General features: G+C 43.3%; 1 protein-coding gene and 1 long non-coding RNA gene across 13 annotated transcripts in view; one reads left to right on the forward strand and one right to left on the reverse strand.

Annotated features, from left to right (window-relative positions):
• The window catches only part of LOC138182768 (ELAV-like protein 2), a 57,735-nt gene that overhangs the window by 20,852 nt on the left and 10,405 nt on the right, over positions 1 to 26,478 (reverse strand). For 2 of the 12 annotated variants that reach the window (XM_069118954.1, XM_069118951.1), the window contains exons 2-7: positions 10,568 to 10,803; positions 9,363 to 9,466; positions 8,558 to 8,711; positions 6,850 to 6,888; positions 5,278 to 5,533; positions 2,881 to 2,922 (exon numbers count right to left, since the gene is read on the reverse strand). In XM_069118954.1, the coding sequence (XP_068975055.1) occupies positions 2,881 to 2,922; positions 5,278 to 5,533; positions 6,850 to 6,888; positions 8,558 to 8,711; positions 9,363 to 9,466; positions 10,568 to 10,763 (791 nt within the window). In that variant the 5' untranslated portion in view covers positions 10,764 to 10,803. Of the gene's footprint in view, positions 1 to 2,880; positions 2,923 to 5,273; positions 5,534 to 6,849; positions 6,889 to 8,557; positions 8,712 to 9,362; positions 9,467 to 10,567; positions 10,804 to 11,075; positions 11,241 to 14,777; positions 17,216 to 20,286; positions 21,273 to 21,311; positions 22,794 to 26,478 lie in introns of those variants that run through there. The other 10 variants (XM_069118952.1, XM_069118953.1, XM_069118950.1 and 7 more) reach the window with 10 other exon arrangements.
• Positions 10,269 to 11,931, forward strand: LOC138182770 (uncharacterized). Its single transcript, XR_011173909.1, has 3 exons — positions 10,269 to 10,569; positions 11,219 to 11,434; positions 11,617 to 11,931. It is a non-coding gene; the product is annotated as an uncharacterized LOC138182770 (long non-coding RNA).

A 26,478-nucleotide genomic window follows, 5' to 3' on the forward strand; every position in this document is an offset into this window, starting at 1 on the left:
CTACCTTCTTCTTTGACTATTCGTATGGAAGAATCTCGGACAAGATTCTTTTATTGCAAACAAATTTGATCATGTACACGATTAAAGTGCCTCGAACAAATGCGACTCGACTAAAAGACTTTCTTTCACAAAACACTAATTTTTCCTTCGATGTTACTGTCGCCAAAGAATCGTATGAATAAATCAAGGTCGTGCAAGTAGTGCCGTATAAAATCACTCGCGTCTTTTTATTCAACAAAAATATTCTACGTACAAACGAACCTGAACGGAAAGATAAACGACGTCGGTTATCCGACCAATAATCCCGGCGCGAGAAACCGTCACTTTCTTGGTAATTAATTTCGAAACGAAACCCTTGACGGGAAAATTAATCGTTGCGCAAGGCTGCATGCAATTGTACCGGTAAAAGCGTTCCAAATGAACAAGTTGCGTCTCGACGCTGGCTACCGGACGGAACTTTTAATTAGATAAAAAAACAAAAAAAAAAAGACAAGAGACAGGGAACGAGAGTGATGGTGGAACGAAAGGAGCGAAAAAGCGGGAAAAATCGCGAAATAAAATAGGGAAAATTCGCATGCAAACGTTCGTTAATCGGCATGCTGAAAGTTACGAAACGGCGGATGTGAAGGTGAAAAAACATCGAGGCAGGACATATTTACAGAGATGTAAAAATGTAATCTACGTACCTACTTGACGTCACAAGCCGCGTTAAAACAGGGCACATCTCAGTGAGTATTCATTATAGGGTCGAGATGACAGTAATTAAGCAGGCATTCGTTACGAACGCTCGTTAGGAACCGCGTCTTTTATACGCACGCGTATGTACAACGCGATTTCGTTGGTTGGGGTGGCTTTTTCTTTAACGACACCTCGAATGAACCCCAAACTCGATTCATCGGTATCTCCCTTCCTTTTTTGCCCCCCACCCTCTTTTTTTTTTAAATTCGTTCATCTACATTTTATCCAGAGGATATCTTCTTTTTTATCTGTTTCTTAATTGTTTGCTAGATAAATCAGTTGCTCGATATCTATAATCGAATCTAAAACCATTGATCAAGTTAGAGGTTCGATTGGATCAGGTTGCAGAACAGAGACGTTCCTTCGTGAAAGAAGAATCCACGTTTTCTTTTAACTAGCCGATACGTACACACTCGTTCGACTATCGTTTAATATTCCGAGGATTGTCAGAAACGTTCGATCGAAGCAAATCTCTCTCGAACCACGGAGGCATGGATTCTCATATCGCCTATGCAAATATCAAAAGTAATATCGCAATTTATTTGGTCGACGATCGATCGTTTCTAAGGCTACGAAAGTCGACACATCGGTGCGTTGTTTTCTAACCATAATCAAGTGCGATTCTCTTGCATTGGTGTGTGCCAACAAAAATACATATACCTATATATTTATACATATACGTATATATATACGGTTCACGTGAGTTCACGTAATTGCTCTTTCAAAGATCGTGCGCCTAGCCTCGCTCCCAGCTCTCCACCAACGATTCAGTGACACGGTGGTCTTTCAAAAAATATCGCTGCTTTATATTGTCGTTGTTCTACTATCGAATTAATTGTACTATCGGCGGATGCAAACTGAATCATGTCTTCCGTGTATTGTTACGTTGTGCGTTCATTGGAATTTTTATTATCATTTTTTTTTTCTTTTAATTATAGACAACTCATCGTGCGCTAATCTAATCGAACATTCTTCCGTTTATTCTTGCTTTCAAATAGAGGAGTCGACTCTGATCGTCGGCAGAGAGGCCGAGAAATCGTAGGTGCACGATCTCGAGTCGAACACGATCGATGAAGGCAAAGAACCAAAGAAAAGAAACAGTGAAGTAGGAGAAGAAAATGCGAGCTTGTCGAGGAACGTTGATTCGAGTCTCTATTTGCAATATTTTTCTCTGTTCTTTGTTATATTCTTTTTATTTTCTTGCCAGGCATGGCAACCCGTAGTTTCGCGAGAATCTGTTTAATCCGTTTTATTCTTCTTTCGACGACGATTGAAAAATCGGTCGAAATCCGTCTGTACAGTCCTAGACTATATTACTTTTGTCAGGATACTATACAAAAGCTTGAAAGCTAGCGGGTAAAGAGGAAAAATGAAAATTCTACGGTTATTTCTAATATCGGTTAAATCAGAGTGAAACTTAGATCTGACTCGCGAAACTAAATTTGAATAAATTTGAAGAACCTCCGACAGAACGTAGAGATGATTTAGAAAAAACAAACGAGGTAATTGAAAAAAGAGAGTAAAGGCAAGTTTTGCTTGTTCTTCTTTTTCTTTTCTTTTTTTTTTTCTTTTTTGTCGTTCGAGTATCGAAGGAAATGAGAAACGTTATGAATTGAGATTGTACACCCGAATCGATTCGCATTCTCGAGAAAGCGCTAAGATATGCTCTGTGACGTTTGGTGGATAGAGAAGCGTTTGAAGGACAACAATTAAACGGAACGAAAGGCAACGAGAAAGAAGAGAAGAGAAAATAGAATAGTGTGAGGCGAGGGGGAAAGAGAAAAAGGCTTTAAAAATTTCATATAAAATATAAAACGTGGCCGTTTAAAAGAACGAATCATAAGATTGAACGGAAATCTCTAACGATAACGATGAAGATTTTCGTTTCGATTCGATATTTGACTTATTCCGAATAAATTTGATATATTATTAGTATCGTGATTAAATATAATTGAACAGTATTGATAACAATTCGTAAAAATGAAATGAAAGTCGAATGAAAAATGGTGTGACCATATGAAATTTTTAACGCGGAGCGTGTGTGGAAGGTAAGAGAACGAAGCCACGCAAGAACAGAAATCAATCATCGAAAAATGAAAAACCGGGAGGGAACGTAGTGGTAGTAACGAAAAAAATACTGACCTCTGTAAGCCTTTGTTAATGGCAAGCATGGCCTTGCCAGTGCTAAAACAAAACACAAAAAGAACAACGTAAGAAGAGAGATACTCCGGGAATGAGCCAATAAAATCGGGATAAGAGTCAGTCGCTTCCTTGTGCTTCCGTTTTATCTTTTTTTCTGGCATTTTTCTTTCTTTTTCCTCGCACGGAACTACCATCTATGGTGCCTCTCCGTTTTCTTTTCTCATCGTGGATAACGCAACAGGCAGGGAGATAAAGATAGATTAAGAAAGAACTAGAGGAAACAAAGAGAAAAAAGAGAAAAAAGAAAAAAGATTGTCAAAAAAAAAGAAAGAAAATAAAATAGATAGAAAATGGAATTTCTCAGGGTAGCTGTCTCCCTTTTCTTGAGAGGAGAGGAGAGACAAGGAAGCGTAAAAAAAAAAAAAAGAAAGAAATTGCGGCGACGCGGCATCGATCGAAAAGGAAACGAAAAAAGTACGGAATAGAGGCAAGCGAAAAAAGCGAAGCGCATTAATCTACTTTTTCATATTTCTTTCCTATTTGCTTCTTTTTTTCTTCTTTTCTTTTTTTTTTTTACTGACACACTTCGAATCGTCGAATCTTCGTACGTGTTCGATTCGATCGATTCAACGTTACACGAGTCTTCCGTCATCAAGTTTACTCGCGTTTGACTGACATGGACAGACAGACGGACCTGAAGTACGCTCGATATCCGGTTTTTAAACAAGTTAAATGACACGATGACATGATGAGGGAAAGTCTTTATCGTCATCTTCGTTCGTTATATCATGTCTCTGAATGATAATTTTTTTTTTTTGTGATGGCACGCGTCGTGTTTTGCAGAGGCACAGAAACGCGGAACGAAGGAGAGACGAGAATTGCTTTTTCTAGTCTGTTTTGATATCGACGTTTCTCAACTCCATTTTAATCGAATTCGTCGTCAGCCTCGCATCCACGGTAACGCATTTCCAAGGACCACGAAACCTTCCTCGCGTTTCTACGAATGAGAAATTATTCAACAAATTTTCTGTCACACATCGTCGTTTCGATCATACCATCGTGCTAGAAAAGAATAAAATCGTTTGGACGAGCCAGCTTACCGTGGATCGCGAAGACCAAAACCAAGAAAACTTACAGAAATAACAGAACGTTTGTATGTGCCTTGCTCCTCCATGTTTCCAGAGTGGTCAAGGATCAGTCTTCTGTCTTTCATGCTCGATCAAATGCGATTTTTTTCTGGATCAATAGACTTACATCTAGGTAATTGGTAATTAACTTTGGAGACCACCTTGTACCACTCGTTCGTTGGGAAAGGGCGATTGGATAGGTGATGTTCGGAGGAATGGAATAAGAAAACGATCCAAGTAATAGAAGAAATCAAGGGAATAATCGCTGGTGCTAATGATACGATGAAGAAAGGCCGGACGACGTTCTACGTGTAACTACCAGTGATTTCAATTAACACGGGTCTCGATTAGATTAAACCTCGATACACGTTGTTTCATTCCCGCGTTTCACCGTGTGTCACAACTGATCGTGAAATATTGATATCGCAACATCGATTCTACGGTCGATTGAAAGGTTTCCAACGATTGCCCGACTGGTAGCACCTGTCTGGTCTACACATTTTTCTGATGCATATTTGCTCTGATTTTCTTTCGCGTGCATGAATTCTCTATCGCGTTTATTAGTTTTCGTAAGTATCACTGACAACGAAAGTGCAAAGTCGTTCGTATTGAAAATTTGACTTTTGATAACCGCGACGACCATTCTTCGTGAAAGAGAACACGTGACACAAACTAAAATCTCGATGAGAAATGTGCACTTAAGAGACGGGCAAGATGAATCTTTGATCGCGTTGAGACATGCTCACACGTAGTCGAACATCGAATAGACGAATCTAAGATGAAAGAGAGAAAAAGAAAAGGAAAGAAAAGAAATGAAAAGAAAATATGAAGACGAGGTAATATATCGTATGGTAGATGAGGTGCGTAAGGAGGAGCCTGCAGTGTACTCAGGTACTTAAACGGTGAGTGCGTAAACAAAGAGAAAAAGATAAACAGCGAATCGATCGACCGATCGTTTTAGACTCTACGGGTCGCATCGTTGCGAGCAACTATCAAATTTAAACGTTCAACTTTCTTCATTCATTATCAATCGATCGATGGATCACGCCGAGTATGCGCTCTATCGAACGAGACGCTAAACAAACCTAAAGAATGGAACGGAAAAAAGGAACTGAATCGGAGAAAGGAAATGAAACTGAATCGAACTAAATGGAAATAGAAGAAGAAGAAGAAGGCGAAGAAGGTGAAGAAGAAAACAAGGTAGAAAAGAAGAAGAGAAAAAGAGTAAGAGAGAGATCTTTGGGTAGAGCGAGTAGAGGCGAGTAGGTACCTGGATAGTGGCGACAGTGGAATGTACCTGAAGCGGCCGGTTGGATGGTGGATCGGGCCGCCATATCGTCGGGTCGCCTGCGGTGCCAGATAGGCCAACGGCGGTATCGCCTTGTTGTTGTTACTCGGATTGTTGGCGAACTTGACGGTGATCGGCTCGGATGAGCCCTTCGGAACGGTACCGTTTAACTCTTGAATCGCCCTCTCGGCCTCGACCCGCTGGTCGAACCTTATGAAACCGACCCCTTTCGACAATCCTGTCAGTCAATCGGTTCAAGTTATTCATTAGACTATCATTCTTTCACGTTTTTATCGAACGAATAACGGATACCGAAGATATGAGAACTTTGGCAGATTCCTCGTTGACTGTTGAGTGACTATGCGTACATGCGATTCTTGACGTTATGAGAAATCTCTCGATGATTCAAGATCTTCCAATCAAACTGTCGCTACGAGTTTCGTAGGTGTCGCAAAAGCAGGGTATTCGCATTGCTATGAATCTGTTCGAACGATGATCGCGGATAATTTTGAGGGATTAAGCGAAGGAAAATGGAAACTATTATTATTAAGAAAGTATTCTATCTATAGAAATACGTAAAACATTGGAACGCAGTTTACTTGGAAAATCTTGGAATCCTCAAGAAACGCAGTAACAAACAACCTTCTATGAAATCCATCAGCTACAAATCGTAATTGTTTAATAGAAACATTTCAATAGCAATCCAATTCGTCGAAGAAAGTTGCCTTTGCATTAACGATACTCGGCGATTTCTAATAAATCGATCGTGAATGCCAGCGAACCTTCTTCTTGTACTTTCCACCCCGTGATCAACGACGAATTCTGTGTAGAATGCAACCAAGTGCATTCGAGCGAGTGGCTCGGTGCGCACAGATTCGTTTCTTTACACCGATGTCGTGTGTTCTCGAGTGAGTCGATCATGTTTTCTCTTTGAAGCGATACTCGCGAAGCTGAATGAGTTTGGTAACGCGGCAAAAAGGAGGCGAGAAGGTGTGCGTGTGCGTGTGCGTGTGTGTGCGCGCGTGAGTTTGTGTGTGTCTGTGTTCGTGTGTGCCATGGATCGAGGGCACGGTCGCAAAATCATAATCATAACAAACGACAAAAAGCGTAAAGAAACAAAAATGGCGCTCGGGATTAAAAATTTTGGTCTTGTAGCTGTTGTCGCGGTCACGTGAAAAAAAGCAGCCAATGAGAAAATCAAGAGAAAGTAATATAAAATTATAAAATTAAATAGGAGAGAACAAGAAGTTACTTATCTTCTATTGGTTTCCCTTTTTCTTTTGTTTCGCATGGTTGATCGTTCGATCCTCGCGAGAAATTGATTCTCTTACTTCCTGTTCTCTCCGTTGCTAATAATATAAATTTAACTTAATCTTTTATATCGGTGACAGTCTAAGTAATTGTTTCGCGAGACGAACGAAAACCGAAGCATACGAAGGAAAACAATAGAACAATTTAAAAAAATAGAAAAAAAAATTGACTGAAAAACGGCTGCTTTTGTTTGAGCTTCGACGTAATGAGGGAAAAGAAAAAAGAGTTGTATGAGTTACGTACCGGGCAAATAGTCTCCGCCGCCGGTCACAAACTGTCGTACTAAACAGAAACGGAAAAAATCATATCACGTTAAAAGTCAACTGGCAGCATACACGGTTCGCTCGCCCCTGATTCGTCTAGGTGGGAGGGTATGTAATAACGAATAACCGGAAGAAAGAATAAAAATTGACGAGAATAAAAGAAAGAAGAAAATAAGAAAAGAAAGTAGTAGAAAGAAAACAAAGGGAGAACGCTTTTTTCTCGAAAAGTATTGAATCTCGTGATCTTGAAATTACGATGAATTCAAATTGGAAGAAAGGAACAAATAAATAGAGCATGAGGTTTTAAATGGATTCAACACTAGGCACAGAGAAAAAAGACGTTCGATCTGGAAATAAATTTCGACAACGTTCCTCGTATGATATTCACTCTTTCATGATGTCGAATAATCAAAATAATCGGTGTCTGAAGAAACAATAAATCAAAATTGGTCGCAATGAGATGAATAAGGGGCGAGCGATCATTCTGTTAGATGTTTTACGCCTAAAAATTTCTTCGTCCTTAAGTATGTAAAGAAGTCTCGTTTTTGTTTGCTTTCTGTTCAAACAGTACTCGAAGATAAACTGAAAAATGCAAAGAAACGAAACGCAACAACAATGAAGAAAAGAAAAAAAAAAAGAAAGAAAAAGAAGAAAACAGAAATTGATCGTTCGAATCGAGGATCGCACTGTGGAACGAGTGTAATACAAGCAAGTCAGGAGCGAAGGAAGAAACAGAGGTGGGTTCCACGTACGATACGCATCCTAACACCAGTGTCGTAATAAGAAAATAAATAAAATTATGAAGCTATAACGGTAGAACACCAAAAATTAACGACACAGTACGAAAAACAGGAACCAAAAAGGAAAACAAGAGAGAAACAAAAACAGAACTGATTAATCGTGCGAACGATGGTAACGAATGTATCAAAATGAAAGGTAACAACTCACAATCAGAGGAACTAACAACGAAAAACGCCAATATGGATATAAAAGAAATGTAACAGTACAGGGTGGTTAGGCCATGAGGCTGTGCGTGAAACTGGGGATGCAAATAGAATGCACTGCTAACAAAAAAGTAAGCTGAGAACGTAAATAACAATAACGAGCGAAAAAAAGACAAAAGAGTATGGAATCAAAAACGAAAATTTGCGATCGTGTGTCCTCTCGAATGATCTCGAATACAAAGTGTTCTTTGTTACTAACTAAAGAGAAAAATGGACGAGAGAAAAAGAAAGGAAGAAAGTAGCAATCGTTAAACAGATCGGAATGAAAGATGCGTAAACGAGATCACGCAGCTCCGAGACGACATCGACCAACGAAAAGTGTATACAGCGTTCTCGTTCGCTGTCTAAAATTTAATTGAAATATTCGTCACTCGTTCACAACGATCGTGTTCGTTCTCGCTCTGATTGCAGGCGCACCGATCCACCCCACAATACGACTAAAACCCCATGGCCTACTTTTTATAATTCTTCGTCAAATTGTTCACCAAGCTTCCTAACGAATCTCCTAATTGAACGGCCGCGAGTCTGATTCGCGCGATCTCAATCTACTTTGCTCTTCGAACAAAGCGAAGGGAAACGGCATTTTTCCCTTAGAGCTGCCGAATTCCATGGCCTTCCACAGGGCTGATTACATTCTACTGGCCGATACGATCCTCGTCAGTTGTCAGGTAATTAGCAACTTACCGGTGATGTTGTCGCAAAGTATCCGCGATGTGATGATTCTGCCATATGGATTGAATAGATTCTCCAGGTCTTGTTGGGTCATGTTCTTCGGCAAACCGCTCACGTACAGGTTTGCCCCTTTGATCGCCTCGCTGCTCGGTCTCGCGTACGATACCTGCCAAGGTGAACACTCGTTAATTATACCAACCGATAAAAAAGTAACGCAAGTCAGAATTAGAAAAGTTTGTAGGTAAATGCGTTATACGTGACTCGGAAGGAACTACAGATAGGAGACACTCTACTTCAATCTTCTTTTTTCAGTGGATTAACATCATGTACGTGGTACGTGAGCGGAACAATTTTATCTGTTCTGGTGGAGTTAATAAATAGCAGATGCGATAGTGTCTTTGAATTCACGCCAGCCTATTTCCATCATCGCCACACCGTCTAATATCATGAATAATCTCGTTCGTATAACATATTTCAAATAATTAGCTTTGACAAAATAATGACTTCGAAGCGCAACTTCGCGAGAAAACGCAATAACGACAAGCTATTACAGATTTTCGCGAGCCTTTTGTTCCCGAGTTGTGGCTAATTTATTTCTGGCCAAACTATGTAAATGCGTTAATGAAAGGCTCCGTTAGACTTGGATTAAAAGTAGACTCGAGTTCGTGATAGCATATAACCCGTGTAGTGCGTATAAATCAGATCATTCATGGGAACTTTAGCTCGCAAGTCGAGTATTTAATTCCAAATATATATCTAAAGAAATCCTAATAAATAGATAGTTTGGTATGTCTAGAGGTATTTAAAGAGAACGAACCTTGATCGTTTTGTTTTGCAGACGAAGACCGTTGAGCGTGTTTATCGCCTTCTCAGCATCCTCAGGCCGGTGATAGTTAACAAAACCGTAACCTAAACTCTGACCTGTAACAGAAAATAAACCGTCATATTAGACTATTGGACGCTTAAAAAACGATAGATACACGTAGATCGATATTTCCGTCTTTTACGATTATTAAAAGGTATGATTGGAAGAAAACGCAGAGTTCGCGTACAGTAAACGTGTGTTCGTTCATTGAGTAAACGAGTACGTGACAGCGACGAGTGTTTTTGAAAAACAGGAAACGCAAGCGGTGCAATACGGCCCTGAGAGATCGCGGCGAGGTCGAATATAACGCGGCAGAGGCTCGAACCAAACGACGCCCCCGCTACTCCGATGCCCGAAATAGCGTCGCGACGTCCACGCACGTGCTCTCCACTAACGCACGGAATTCAGAGACGGGAGTACGCCAGGCGAAATTACGCTGGATTACGCGCACTCGAACGTGCACGGTCAGTCAGCGCAGCGGAAAAATTCGTCGACCAAGATAACGGAAACACGAAGTTGCGTAATCGTTCCTTTATTCCTCGGTCAGCTTCCCGAGATTATCGATAAAAATTCGATGGATTCTTCGACGATGAAAACGTGTGGTGTAGCTCTTCCTCTTCGTACGATTGTTCGAAGAAAAGGAGAACTCTGACTGATTGTTGGTACTTTAAAGAAATATCGTCTGGAGTGACATTACGAGTGTTTAGTATCATGATAAAAATGTAGGAAATCAATGGGCACGTGATGTTTGAAACCGCGATATTTGTATTATTCAACTTGTGACCTAATGATTTATACTGTGTACCGTAGTTGTATCGCGTCTTTACGAGATTGTATTCGATTTGAAAAGGCTTTCAAAGGGGACTGATACAAAATAAACAGGCGCAGACGAATCGATGCCGAATACTCGACCAAGACTAAACACCGTCCCTCGGTAACGTCTAGAAATCGATAAACAAGTGTAGAAAGACGTAACTTCTTCTTATGTTGAACGTTTATCCGTACTATCGTAATAGTAACTTTCCGCTAAAATTATCACAACAATGAGCAACTGTCTGTTATTCCATCACACTGGAACAAGGAATTTTCTGCAAATTTTTCAATAACGATCGTTTAGCATCGACCGCGATAACGGATGCAGTGGAAGTTTAACTTACCGGTGAGTTTATCGCGAATCAACTTGCAGCTCTCCACCTCGCCTATGCTCGCAAAGAGGGATCGAATCTCATCCTGTGTCATGCTCTGTGGCAAATAATTTACAATGAGATTCGTCTTGGACTCTTCCTGCGAGGCCTGTCCGAGGGTGGATCCACCATTTTGTTGCACGACTGTGTCCATTCCGTTCGCCATCATTGCAGTCTTCTACCGAGTTCTCTCTAACTACGTACGAAATCTGAAACAAGAAAGCGTCCTTTTATCGTTACGCAACGAATAGCTGATACGTTTCTTTTCAACTTCTATGTATTTTGCTAAAATAGTTTCGTCGTCTATCTCTCGGTACTCTCTTGGGTCAGCATCGATAATGTCAATCGTCTGGCGTCTACCGATCGACGATACCTTCTAAAGCTCTTTATTACAATGCAATCGATCACCTTGTTGTTTATTTATCGTGTAAGGAAACAAGTGTGTCACTGGGAACTCAAGAGACAGACAGTGATACTCAACCATTGAAACGTTGTTCGAATATTTTGTAAAATTATAACGATAAATTCCCGGTTTCGATTCCACTACTCGCGGACACTGAGTTTCGCATGTACATTCTTTTTATTGAAATAATTATCCCAACGATAATATTGATATCTCGCTAGGGGCTCCTCGATAAATTCAACTAACATGTCAAAGTTAGGTTATCGAGGCGACGAGGAAGAACACAGGAAGAAACAGACAAGTATAAACACGGGCTGTCGTCGGAATTTTGAAGGACGTAAAAACGCCTGCTAATCAACACGCTGTAAATGATGCATAAGCTTCTTGCGGCACTGACAATACAAATTCGAAGAGACATAGGTCTTTGCTCATATTAGGTATTTACATGGTAACAAGCATATTTTCGCTAATGAAAACAAAGCATTATAAACAGTTCTTAATACATATATAGGAATTGTTCAAATCGATTCGCTTACGACGAAGAATTTTTTTAACCATTTGAAAAAGGTTTTTTCCTTTTTTTTCTTTATTTTTTTTTATTTTCTTTTTTTTTTTTTAGCTATAACGACACGCGAGGATCATTATCTTTTTCGTAGATTAAATTAAAAGCAACTGGAAAAGACAAGACGCGTGGCACGGTCACGGGCAACTTACGAAAATTCATGGTTCACGCAACTGGATGCTGACGTAATCTGACAATGACTTTCAAAACACAGCGTGAAAAGAACAGGCGGAGGTGGTGGTTGGTAGGGACGAGGGTAAGGTCCAATAGAAACGCGGATAATTTAAAGGGGCGACGACCCCCCTTTCTGGTTTAAAGGGCTCGCCTCCCTCGTGCCTTCCCCTTCCGCCCTTCCAACCAAACCACCGAACTCGATGCGTTTACAGGGTGTCCAATATCAATCGTACGTCTACCATTCCATTCCCTTTTAAAATTTTATATATCTTTTTTCCAATTAAACTTCATTATATACCAAATTCTTTCTTCTAATACAACAAATGATATTTTCAACAAATGTCTAATCAAACGTAGCGAAAATGCCGTGGAAACTTAAAAAATGAATAGACGTAGAAACTTAACGTTTAATATTTTCTAGTTCAAAAGGTGCAACGATCTCGACGAACGATCGTCTATCGATTCCTATTCCAACGTACTCGTAAGAAGAATTAAGTAATTTTGATCGAAACACCCGGTATGTGGTCGCACACGCCTCGAGCGAAAGAGACAGAAAGCGGACAAAATAAAAGGAGAAAAAAAAAGGGAAAGAGAGAAAGGGGAATTATACGCGATGGCCGTAGGGTGCCGATGGTGTTCATGGTTAAGGCGAATACACACAGCTGCCACGACATGTACGTATATCAGACCCGGCACGAGCTATCGATGGTGTACATTTTAATTCTCTCTTTCCCTTCCGCCTCCTAGCCTCTGTCAGTCGTTCAACGTAGTCATCAGCTGTCCTTGGAGCCACCCCACGCTGGGAGCCTCTGTGTCTCATGGCTGTGGTCACCCCAATCGAACTGACCACGTTCTCTCATGAGATATCTTTTATTATATGTACAGGATAGATAGCTTTTATCGTATGCATCGAATAATGTGCCGTATCCAACACGAGACATGGGAAAGAATAAACTACGACGGCGGACGCCTGTGTTAATTCAAATTTTCTATTCGAAACGCATCGGACATAGCTTTCGTGTTACGGTTACAGGGTGTCAAAGACCTCCTGGGAGCCTTTCGAAAGGTTTCCAACAACATTTCCTATTAGGGGAATCGAATCCTCTTGAAGGAAAGAAGCCTAACTCAGGACGAACGTTCCACGAAATTTTAAATCCACGAAACCTATATCGCTACGCTCGTGACTAGTAATTTTACAGAAACCTTATACCAGAAAATTATAAGACTCCAAGAGTCCGCCTATAAATATCACGGTTTCTAATTTTCCAAAAAGATATAACATCGCGTCAGTGGTCGTCGACGCGTTAAGAATAGCTAAACTTTTAGTAGAAGCAAAAGATTGTTCAAAGATAATCCGTAGACTGTGTTGTGTGTATGGCACAGAATGAACCCCTTCGAAAAGTGCCGACGGTATTCTTCAACAGATTGCTTGGTGGGCTTGATGGTGTTTACGAACGAGGCGAAGAAAAAGGCGCGCTCAGCAGTCGGAGAAAATGTCGGAGCCAGCAGTTATCGTAGCCCCGCATCTTCCGTAGTTATCGATCCACGTTCTCTCTGTCTCTGTTACTCCGATGGCCGGCATCGCGATATTTTAGGACGGCAGAATGGAAGCCGAGAAACCCCATTGTCGGACGAGAAGAACGCATCGAAAAAGTATCGTTCGCCGGTGACTTCGAAACGCGACTCCTGTGCCACCGTCATTATCCGACGACAATGGACGTTATGCATGGATGCGTGTACGCATATACGCGCAACCTGGGGTTGTCCGCGCCACAATGCGGAAAGCCACCCCCTTTCGCCAGACTGGGCCTCGCAAAAGTCGATCTCCGTTTACGATCGTCTCTCGGGGAATCGTTCAGCGACAGATAGCCTTCCACGTTTCTTTGTCGCTTTTAATTTTAACTCACAGGTGTTTAAGTATCATATATCGAATCTAATTTTTTTAAAGACAGAGATTACGAAACGAGATTGAAAATTACGATAATTACGGTTTCATATACTTTGTAAAGCGCTTAACGATATGGAAAAATTATGCGAAGTATTACGCGTAATTTCTACTTAATGATCCTCGGTGTAATGAACTGCAACTGAAATTAGAGTTCGTACGAAACTTTGCTAAGAGTACAACCTGCTTTTATTACCTTGAAACTATAGTCCGTCATTTATAATTCGATGTTGTAAATTAAGGAATTAATATACTACACAGGTTATAAATAATGCAGCTAACAGAACTAACGAAGAAGCGAGGATTCAATATCCTTGAGGGGAGGATATCCGGAGATTTCCCCGAAGACAATCTAAATTTCGAACGAAGGTAGCAGGTGGGTCTTGCAGGGGGTTAAAGTTCGATTTTCACGTACGCTTGGCAGATACGATCTTCAGCCGGTGGCCAGGTGGCCATGGCGACGGATCGTGAAAATCGCGTGGCCGGGACCGATCAATACGAGCGCGACTCCTCGGTCCCTGCCTCGCTGGTTCACCCCTCCCTCACCCTTCCTTCTATCTTTCTCGCTTGGTCGTGGTTCGGGAGTTGTCTCCCTCTTTCTCGCTTTCTGTGGTGCGCGCACGAGACCCCTTCCTCTCGCCACAATTCCAAGGGAATCCCCTCCCGCGCTCGCTGACGCCCCTTTCCGCGCGAGAAAGCACACACGCACGCACGCATGTACACGCGAGCCATGCAAAAACGCAGTAGCTCGTCCTGCTATCGGAAAGGAATATGTAGCAGCGGCACACAGCAGAGGGGGAAAGGGTAAAGGCAAGTGGCGGTCATGAGGATGATGGTGGGACCGAAGCGGTGGACGGGTGGCGTGTAGAAAGAACGACGACGACGAAAGCATGCAAAAAGCAAAGGGTGAGAATGAGAATGTGCCACGAAACTCGCAAGGCACGTGCTCCGAAACCCCTCGAAGAACGAGCTGCTGCACACGCAGCATCCAGCGTATCTCTCACTGACAATGAGATATTTGCGATTAAAGTGGATGGAAGACAGATGAAAATCGGGAAACCCAAGCAAGCGAAGAGAACGAATCTTCAACCCGGCTTACCTGTTTCCACGGTCTTTTCAGGATCCACACCTTTCTATCTTTACGATCGATGCACGCGTAAGCACACGACACACATCCACACAGAAACACAGAAAACACTTTTCTTTATTTTTTCGAGACGCGACACTCTCCGTACTATTTCTTTTCCTCTCCGTCTCTCGACGTTTATTCCCTTTTCTCTTCCGAAAGCTCTTTTCGGTCGCACGCGAAACCGAGCAACGTGCAACTGGCCCGTGCTACGCGACTACTCTCGTGGTGCTGATCGATGTATCGCGCCGGTCCCTGGTCTTCTCTCTAACTCTCTCTCTTTACGTGCACCTACTATCACGCTATCGCACCGCCGCCCGGAACAGAAGGGGAAATCAATGAAAGAAAAGTACGACGCGAGCGCTCGTAAATCGGCATTTATGCTCGCCTCCTGGTCGACGGTCCCTCGGTTTCACTTTGACGAGCACATACGTGTGAGTGTACGTGTATGTGTACGAGCGGCTCTGCCGAAAATTAGTCGCGTTCGATATCGTCGTAAAACGGGATCACCAAATTTCGTATTCGTCGATCGTGATAAAGAAAACGAGGGGTCGGAGGTATACGGTGGGTATGATGTAAACGTACGTGTATATGTGCGCGTGCGCGTATGTGTGTATGTATGTGTGTAAAAAAAATAGAATACGATATACGTGTGTATGTATATGCGTGTATATGTGAATGTGTAGAGGGTTACGCGAGACTAGAAATTAAAGCGTTAAACACTATACTAAGGAAACGGAAATAACGATACAACACGGGCGGAGGCTGCCTAGAGACTGGACACGCCAGTCGCGTTCAAGCGGCTTGCACAGCTCGGCGAGCTCGTTCGGTCAACGTCGGCTTGATTCGGTAGCGATCGCGCACCCTCGGCTAAGCTCGTCGCCAGCCCACTACGAACCCCTCGTTTTATTACGTATCTCCTCCTACCGACTCGCGCGTACGCTGCGAGGGGTTGCCGATCGAACTAATAAGAGACGTATGCGCGTTCTTAAATAAACTGTGACCTCCCATCGCCGATCGAACTCTCTGGCCCCTCTAAACATCCTTTTTTTCCCCTTGTCTAGTTTTGCCAAATTTCGAATTTCCACACTGTATCACGGCGTTTAAATTATTTGCAAAGTAAAGCTATAAATCTTTCACGGTTCGCTCTTGAACGCTTGCAATCTCGAGAGTCGAGTAGCGCGTCACGATTTTTGTTTATTCTGTCGTTCGGTTTAAAAGTAACACCTGTCACTTTATTTCAATCGCGTCCTGTTAACAAGAGAGTCGACAAAGTACAGACAGTTCACATACAATATTTCAGTGTCCCCTCGAGATGTTTGCAGGGGTTTGTTCGTTAGGAAATGTTTGCAACATGGCTCCCCGACATTACGAGGCAGAAGGTATACCGCCCTCCTCCAGCCTCCCTCACCCTGCTTGCATCACCCCTTGCATCAGATCATGACCACCCCTTCACGGATTTTGACCCCCGTCGTCTCGGTGCGCTATCGCGTCGATACAAGAGTACTTTTACCCCTTACGAGGCCGCACTCGATCGGTAGTGAACTCGAAACCATGAATTACATCGTCGAAACTCGCTGGTGGCCATTTGCCAAAGACCATGAAATTGAATCTTTTGAGGAGAACCGGCAAGAAAAAAAAAAGAAAAATCCGCGTCTGACAAAACACTACAACTCGTGCGAGAGTCAAAGTCAACGAGGTGAAAAATCTCAAGGATAAAGTCGACGTACTCGGGGAACCTTCTGCCTGATTATCCCACTCCAATTGCTTTACTTTGATTCATCGATCGTCGCTTCCTACGTACGCACTTTATGCTCGATTTGTTTAGAGTTTTGCCGTTTTACATTTTTGGCATTGTTTTCATCCTTTCCGCCATGAATAATTTCCAAAAGCGATGCAAGTGGCTGGCCACGAACGCGGGAAAGTAACGAGGAAGAATCCCTGACCTTACCCTGGCTTTATCTTCGCAGATCGAGCGAGGCCAGTCTCGAAAATGACAGTAGGCCAAAATTATGCACCGCTGACGAAACAAGCCGAGCAACACTTGGCGGTCGTGCCAATAACCGCAAGTTCGTGTTTTCGGAAATTCATTTCCGTTATATTACGTCACTGCGCCAAACGAATCAAACTATTTTGCGAGAACTTCCTGGACACGCATCTGTTTGATGCATCCTCGCCTTGAATCATTTTTAAAGCTATTGCGCAAACTTACGAAAATTTAATAGCGATCATTCGCCAGTCTTTTTATAAATGTCCGAGAGGTCTCTGCACTTTGCAGCCGATTAGAAAGAACAGCAAAATGACTCGAAAGAATTCGCGTTATGTTAACCGTTGAATGCTCCAAAAGCACGAGTAATCGGCACACAGCTCGTCGGTGCATGCACCAACTGTCCACCAACCATCTACCACTGAAATTATAAATACATCCACGTATAAACACTATAAATATACACGATAGAGGTATACGGAAAAGCCTGTCTTGGCCTCATATCTATGCATTGGAACGACGATAAGCCGTATCATCAATCTACTCAGATTTTTCGATATAATTAGGAACAGCGAAAACATCTTGCCTTCATAACGAAAGTACAATTTATACTTCACATCGCTGCCTCTATCAATTTCTCGTTTAAAATCACTATCGAAAAACGATCTTTATATTCTCTAGCCTTAACGAATTAAACAAAGAAACGATTTTTTCGATTGACTTCCTGCTTTCGTTGGGACACGAACGATTGACCAGGTTCTTTGCATATTACGTACATGACCGAACCTAACGTTGACGAAAGAAAGAGAACGAGGGAGCAAGTCGGTATTGTCTAGCCGCATGAGAAAAGAGGGAACGAAACTGGGACCGGGGTACGGGACTTGCAACAGATGCGAAACGGTATGCAGAAAAAAATAGGGACACGTAGTGGACGCATATGCGAACGCGTTTCATTATGTTCGGTGGCTTTAAAACCGGCCACACGGTGCGACAGGAAGTTGTCACCGCATTACCGTTGGAATTATGAAAGTTTGCCGGCCTCTGATCGCCTTAGCGACAACCAACGGCGAAACAATATTCTGGTCGTTGAACCAAGAGGGAAATTTGTCCTTATTAATGTCTAGAATCGCTTTTTATTCTCGCTCGTACGACCGGTAGTTTCGTAGTTTCGATTTGCGCGTAATGTTTTACGAACGTTTCGATAAAGAAACGCGTTACATGCAGTTTTCAGCGAGAAAGATTTAATATCCTCCTGTGAAAGAGATCAAAAGTATGAAGAAACATAGATCGTGAATCGTTCGTAGGTACGTGGTTGACAAACGTGAATCGAACAACCCTGTTCTTTCGTTCGGTTATGATCCAGCTGTCGAAGTCTACGTTTTTGGGGTTTGGCCCCACCTTCGTCATCGATCCGCCGATACGGCCGTGCACGAGCATAATTCTACTCAGCTCCGCCACGGGAGCAGTAATTCCGTCCGTGAAGTTTTTCTAGGGTCACTGAACTCCCGGTGAGATTCGTCGATAATCCACCAACTTTCCTATTTCTCGACCTATAAGCATTCCGTGAGGAATAAGTTCGACGCGTGACGAAAACAACTGAAATACGACAATGATAGTAACGGAAAGAGCAACGGTAAACGTTGATAAAAATAGTTCCCCAAATACAAAGTTAAACATGCGAGGGGATAAATAATTATAAAGGACGTATAAATAATTCTCAACGACCAAGAGAACGTTTCACCTCTGCTATAGTCGATGGATATACATATTCCGCGTCAGAGGGTCGAACGTTGGTATTATCGTTGAAAACGATAGAAGAGGGATGACGATTTTAACGAGCATCTGCACGAAACAGACGAGCCGACCCCACCTAGGGAAACAGAGGCCGAATGTGGTGAATCGATCAAGCGAGCATGTAATCGCTGTGCTAATTAAGGTGCGATCGATCGATTCGTTGGTGGTCGCGCTTCGGCGTCGCTTCTCCCGTCGTCGTTTCAACGCAATTGTACGCGTCGATCCGTGGATCGTTTCTCTCTCACGAGGCAATGATCGTATCACAGAGTACCCGGGGAAACCTTACTACTCTCCTCGAAGACCACAAAGAGTGATTACGTAAAGTAAACAAATGCTCGTGAAGAGAAAAGTAGCGTCCGGTCATAGCCGGATGATCGAAAAATTCTTTTCGCCTACGATGGTACGCGCCATGGTTTTCATACGTCGTACCGATTAAACGAAGAAAAAGCTATCGAGGCTACCTATGTCATTAACTTAAGCGTCATCGACATCACGGGCAAAGGAATGGAAATGAAATGAGGCGGTTAATGAAATTCGACGCTGTAACTCCGTTCAGAGTCTCAGAGAGACTTCAAAGATAGCAATAGAAATAAGCAACATCAAACGAGACAGGACAATTTTCACGGCACCACTCATGTCGAGACCATCGTTTATTCAAAGACCTAGGGTGATGTTTAATAGGAGAGCCACGTCGACTACCTCCATTCCCTATATTGCCGTCGTTTTCGTCCTCGATAACTCGTTAGCAGGATTAGCATAGCTCTGTTTAAACTCGAACGAAGTTTCGATAGATTGCCGCGGTGCGTGGGTACACGCATCCGCAAGGGTGGCGTTGGCAGGATGCTCGGCGTTGTCAACGTTAATACCGTATAAATCTCGGGAAGGGGACGGCGCGTGTGTGACGCGTACGATGCAATCATATTACGTATGATGGACGAAGAGTCGCGAATAGAACGGAGGAAAATCGAGAGAAAAAGAATGACGAATGGACGGAGGGAGAAGAGACGAGAGAAACAGGGTGAGACAGAGAGGTAGAGAAGCTCCATTGATTGGTTGGTGGTACGGTGGAACGTTGCAGTTGCCCTGGGGGTATATGAACCCCGGCACGGCACTCTCTCTCTCTCTCTTCTCGCTCTTCCACCCTCCTCCCCATAGTTTACCCTCGCTACGATTTTACCCCACGGCAAAACGCAGGCGCGTCACATGGACCCAGAAACGATCAATACGAGCTTCCCCAACTAGACCTAGTCTCTCTCCCACTTGCCGCTTTTCTATCCTTCTTTCACAACCATTCCACTCTATCATCCTCCTACTAGGTTCGCAACCCTCGGTCAATCTTTGATATCGTGTTGTTCGCCTGGGAATTTTCATAGAAAAAGACCCAAAAGAGGAGAAGTAACGTACGATGCTTAGACGTTAGAGGAGCTATGTCTCTTAGCTTCTTCCTTTCTCCGCTCGATATTTTCATCTTGCGTTTCGTTGGAACAATCTGGTTCAGAAATGAAATAGTCTCACGGGTCGAAACGAGCGAAATGAAGAAATAAAAGATGGCGAAATTGTAATTTCTCTGGCACAAAAAGGCGGAACGGAAATCGTTACGGTGAAACATAGGAAAACGGAAGGAAGCGATACTGTAAGATCGTGTTCGCTGAAAACGTTCATTGGCACACTATCTAACACCCCTTTATCCCTCTCACGCACCATTGTGATCGAGGCCATCGCGGACGGAAGCGTCCCTCTCGAGACTTCCTGCTTGTCCTCGACGAGGACCCGCAGTGCCAGTTGCTCCATCCTGGATCTGCTTGATCCTTCATGCACACTCTCGCCGTTTTCCATCATCTTGTTACCGAACATATTCAACATATTCGATCGACCGTGTTTTTCAAGACCGTATTTCTCTCTCGTTTTCAGTTTCTCGTCTTTCTTTTTTTCCTCGTTTAATTATGACTTTTTTTCTTTCGATTCTTTTTTTTCCGTTTGCTCTTTCGCCGGTTGCTCCGCAAGTGGGAAGAAGGATTCGAACTGAAAGTTGGCCGGAGAACCGTGGGTTTGGAGTCTGCGTTCGCGTTCTCCTGGCCACGTTGCTTTCGGCTGCCACGCCCAAACTTCTCTAGCCCGCGATACTGCGCCGTAGAAAAACGTCAGTTGTTGCGCGCTGATATTTTCACCGTGTTCCACGGATAGAAATACTTTTTAAATCGTGCTTATCGTAACTGAGAATTCACGCCCAATGTCAATCGATTGCTATGACGAATTAACATTTCAATTCTTTTTACACCAAGATCGGTATCTATCTTTTTCTCTGATGGGATAACGATAAATTTAAATCAATTTGAATTTGAAATGAAGCTGAAACGAATTTAACAAAATTTGAAATATGTTTCTACGAAGCAATGAGGGGAAAACGATCCCCGTAATCGGCCAAGAGAACGCGAGAAAAATAAGTTCGATAAAGGAGAATGATCATGGCTGCCGGAAGGATCCTTCGTTTGGTCCTGTATAAAGGATGTTCCGGCAAAGGGTTTACAAACATATATTATAATGATCGGCACCTGATAGCGCGCTATCAAAACACATAGATCGATATACATAGAGATCGATAATAATGTTTGCAATTATAACGGTAATAATAACAACAATAATAACAAGATAAGAATAGAACAATAATAATAATTCGAAGGTCAGAATCACAGAAGCAACAAAAGTAAAGAAACAAATGAACATACCGGTTAACGATGAAAATCAGTGGTTGGAGGATGCCGATATCTGGGCGTAGAACGAAACGACGGTGGGTTAATGTTTTTTTTTTCGTTTTTATTAGTTTTTTTTTTTAATGAAGTGTTATCTCTGCCTTTTTTTGTATATATTATCTATATCGCTAGATTTTCATTTCGTTGTTATCTCGTTTGATGCTCGTTCTTTGTTCCGTTTCGTATTTAATTCTCGTTCTTTAAACGACGACGTGTGCGTGTTTCGTTTATCCGTTTGTTCGTTTATTTTTCGTTCTGAACCGTGCCCGTGTTTTACGCGATAATTTTAATCGATTTTTAAACGGCCAAGTTTGTCGAATTACGGCGACGAATTACAAGTTCAAGTCCTTCTCCAGATATCTCTCTCGCACTTTCTTCGATCGACAACGAAGAATTACAGTCTATACTTTATAAAAACAATCGAACCTACTGGATACACGACGATCGCACGTACATATGACACTTGATTTCTTAATGTATCGACGAAACGAAAGGGGGAAAAAAATGACGAAGAAAATCACGGAACACACCCTCGAGTGTCTCTCTTTCACACCCACCGGCCAACACTATTACTTCGTCTTTCTCCCTCTACCTCTCCCTTTCTCATCCGTACGTTTTCCTTTTTCCTTCTCCACAAGACCTCTTCTGCCGACTAAAGGATCTTCCAGACGACGATTCCTGCTCTCTGTATTTTTAACACCAACCTCGTCAACGTATCGCACACTGAATTATCTTCGTGGAGAACCGGCGACGTATATTTTATCCTCGTAGCTTTAATTATCTTTTTCTTTCCCTTCGTTCTTTCTCTCTTTCTTTTTTAGACGAAGTTAGAAGGAGAACCGCGTGCACGTCGATCGAGATCGATCTTCGAGAAGCTGACCGTTCCAGGAGGCGAAGGGATAAAAATAAGGATCCGGGAAGGGGGGGTAGAAATGGACGAACGAAATCATAAGATCCCCGACGAAGACGCACGTGAAAGAACGTGGTACGACGATCCAAGTCTGTTGACGAAATTTCTTTGTCCGCTGACCGATCGATTTGAACTTCGATTATTTCGTTTTACTCGGAGCTCGTTTTCTATTAATCGTGTTTTCTATTGATTACTGTTGTTGCTGTTGTTATCGTCCGTTGTACTCTTTTTGCCTTCGACTTTTTCGTTTCTCTCTGTTCTTCCTTCTTTCTTTTTCGTTAGTTTAAACGCGGTTCGAAGTTGTGCGTGAACACACGCGGTTTTCGATTAGTATCTCGTTGACACGTGGGCGGGAGAAAGCAAGAATGATTGATCGGTATATACGGTGAGGACGATTCTATATGTACCAACGATACGAACGTATTGTCGAATTAAAGGGTCAGAAATGAAGATATACAAGCAAATAGTAAGAATGTTGCGGGTATAACGGTGTCTACAACGCAATGCCTTTATGTGGTGCGGTAACTAAACTGACGGAGCCAGGCCCTGCCGCCAATCGCTGCACCCTCTGTTGCCCGCTGCCGCCACCGCCCCCGATGCTACTACTTCTACCTAGGCTAGAGGGGTGGGAGCCGCGAGGAGGATAGAGGTCGAAGGTAACAATCAAGGAAAGCACGTTGAATAGAGAAGGATCGACGAACATTGAGGAATGTACGCAGGCGCTGAAAAGAGGCAATGACTGCACCCTCTCCCTGGATCGCCACCACCGCCTCGATATCTCGCGGCACGCCATCTCTCGATGGAGGGGTTGCGATGGCCGCGAACACGGCCAAGAAAAACGGAGGAAGCTAAAGCGACGAAAAAAGAAAGGTAAAGTCGAAAGAAAATAGCAAAAGACCGATCGAAGAAAAAGAAGAATTTACGCGAGCGGATCGAAGGCAATGGCTGTATCTTTCCGATACCAGCAAGTATGGTTATCCGTTCGTCGACGCGGTTTGAAAGATGGAAACCGGGCCACGGAGAGCGGCAAGAAGGAAACGAAGAAAAACCGTAGCCGGAGGCGGCGGAATCTACGCAGGCGCCGAGTGACGAAGAAACGCGAAGTAATACTTGGTTGGAAATCATCGTGACGTTAACTCATTCGACGCAAAGAGTTGTATGGATGTAACTACGACGGGGATGTATGCGTCAGAAGGAATTCTGACGAAGTAATAACTCTTGCTGAAAATAACTTTGCATCGTTCCACACTTCGCGTGTAATACTCGTTCGCTGATTCAAACAGGAACACGAAAAAGCAAAAGATTGAGGAGTTTATAGAGACCTAAGGAGCCGCGTGCGTCGGACAGAAATCAAAGAGGACTGCTCTCTGACCTATCTGGACATTAGGATCGGCTGAAAAGCTGTTGAGACAAATACGCAGAGAAAGAGAGAGAAAATGAAATCGAGGGTAGTTGCACGACGCACGCAGGCGCTAGGGAAGGGTCGTGAACAATGGCTGCTCCCTCTGGAGATCCTCTGGACCTTGCAACCACCGATACTGATTGAAAGAGCACTCCCGGGGACCATATACGTGGAGGAGAAAGAAAGAACGAGGGATGGAAAAAAGCAGTTAGTGGATAGCTGTTGATCGAACAATCGCCGTTTGGGACAAAGATTTTGGAAGAAAAAGGGAACTCTCGACTCTAATATAGCAGGGCGTAGTTTGCATACAGGTGGCAGAAGAGCGCGGTAAAAGGTTGGAAAGGGGAAAGCAACCGCCGCGCCGCTAGCTGGATGGCCCGGGAAAAGGTGTTAATCGCGAACTCGAGTAGAGGCGGACGGTACTGTCACAGACAGGGATGCTACAAAACAACTCAAGGACCGCTGTTTCAACGACGTTCGCCAAAAAAATTGAAAACAGAAAATTTAAAAGTAACGGTGAACACGAGATAGATACGTGGACGCAATTAGAGTCGACGAATAATAAATTCGACGTAAAAATATATTTGAATATTTCATCAGAGAAGTTGGTCTCGCCGTCGTGTTCCGAGGAACGGGGGTTGAATTCGAGGGGAAGAAGAAAAAAATGGCTAGACGTACGGGGGAGTGCACGTGCGCAAGCGCTACTCTCGAGGGTTGAAGAGGAAGGGATGAAAATTCAGGCTCCGCGAACGACGGAAAGAAAAGAGAGTGGAGCGAAGGCTTGAAAAGGGGAAACGAGCGTAGGAGAGGCGGGTTGGTAGCCCGTGCAGAGCTCGAGAACGCAGGCGCCACGTTGAAAATGGAAACCGTCGTCCCAGGGGTTGACCTCCCTCTTGTACGAAAGAGCTTTTCGACCGTGCGAATGCGGCCAAATTTCGCCGTGCCTTTACCACATAGTTCACCACTATCCCCCCTACCTTAATCTTCCCCAGTCCTCCCGCCCCCCTTTTTTAACGTGCACGGACATCCACCAAATTTTCCAGAAAGTTAAACTCGAACCGATATTCAAAATCCGATGATTCGTCCGATTCGTTCTTTTTCCCTTGTTGAATATAATCGCTTTAACTTCTCGACTTTTGTCCCTTGCGTCTCGTCCCCTTTGCTCCTGTCTCTCGTCACTTCTTTTTTTCCTTTCCCCTTTTTCGTTGTAGGCACAAGATATTACAGGCTCCGAATTGAATCAAGAGCCCCTTTTTTGTCGGAGCCCTAGCTACCTGGAGGAGGTGCATTCATCACGGAATATTGTAACGCTATCCCTAGCGGAATCTTGAGAGGACACGTGCTGCGTAAATGGGTCCACGTGCCTCGGGCATCGGTAAATCACACAATACGACGATGCAGCGCTAATGAAACGTTAACAAAGAAAAAAAAATCGAATTACGCATTTCCTATCGAAACTTTTGTTAGTTAAAAATAGCACCCCACTTTTCCTGATCCCTTTATAGTAACAGCAAATATAAGAAACAGTAAATTTTCGAATGCAATTCTATTCGGATAAGGACAATCACGTCGACCACGTAATTTATAAACGTCTGCCTTTTTAACATGTGCGTAAACGAGTAAAATCATAGTCGGCACTTGATCGACGATTATCTTATCTGTGATCGAGTACAAACGAGGAAAGTATCGATCGATAGGATAAAAAGTACGCGAGCCGACGTGAATATCATTTCCACGTTATTACTCGAACGGCGTCAATGTTAACGAACGCTCTGCAAAGAGGGCTCACTAATGACTCGGCCTCGGAATTACGAACGTGAGTCGATCATCACGGCGGAAATAATTGGTTTGCTCGTTGCCGCCTGTTACATTCGCAACGCGAGATACAAGATACGCGGATGAAAAAGTCACGCTGAGAAAAGAGCTGCCCAGAAGGGGTCGAAAGAAAGCACAAACGGAGCCAGATAGGGGGAAAGACGAAAAAATGAGGGGATGATAATCTAATGGTAAATAGCATGCATACGAGGACAGACACGGGCAACGGCGTAGCTTGTACAAATCTATTCCATCGTACTCTATAAATAGATGCTCGGAGAAAACGTAAGTATATGTATTAGATTTGAATTTAAATCAGAATATCACAATTTTGACTTGTGCCCCTAAAAATCATCATATAAATAGCTTCTATCAACTGAAATTACCATTTTACTGTCGAAGCAAGATAGTTCTATACTCCGGTTATCTCCATTCGCACGAAACAGAAGATAACATCCAGCCGTATCGTAATACCAGATATTAAATCCGACGTGATAATAGGAAAATTGAAATTATCCGTCAAAATATAGTCTGGATGTTCGATGAAAACGACGACGTTAAAAAAATGCAGCCAGACAGGGATGGGGCAGACGGTAGCACCGCGTAAATCCCGAATCCCGTCTCGGGCAATTTATAACGCTCCTCCTCTTTGTCCCAAACTTCCGTTTGTTGAGTATCCTGGGAACAGGCAGTACCTAGCCCAATTGCCCCCTCTTGCTACGCCATTGGGCGTGGGGTGGCAAGAGGAGCTCGGTGCCCAACGGCACAGGGGTTTCGAATATCGATCTCTTGCGTTCTCCTAGTTATTCACTCTCTCTCCTACACTTGCACCGGCTCTCTCTTTCTCCTCGTTTCTCTCCCTCCACGTTGCACAGAGCTCGGCTGCGAACAACTCGGGGAACAGAGAGGGACGAGGGTGAAGGAAGGGTTCACCAGGAAGTCCCAGCCAAAGCCCAGGAACGGAGGACATTCACCAGCCGAACAAACACACGTACATGCACCTACCACCGATGCGA

This window comes from Bombus flavifrons, chromosome 8, assembly GCF_040668555.2.
Source record: "Bombus flavifrons isolate JBK064 chromosome 8, iyBomFlav1_principal, whole genome shotgun sequence".
NCBI lineage: Eukaryota > Metazoa > Arthropoda > Insecta > Hymenoptera > Apidae > Bombus > Bombus flavifrons.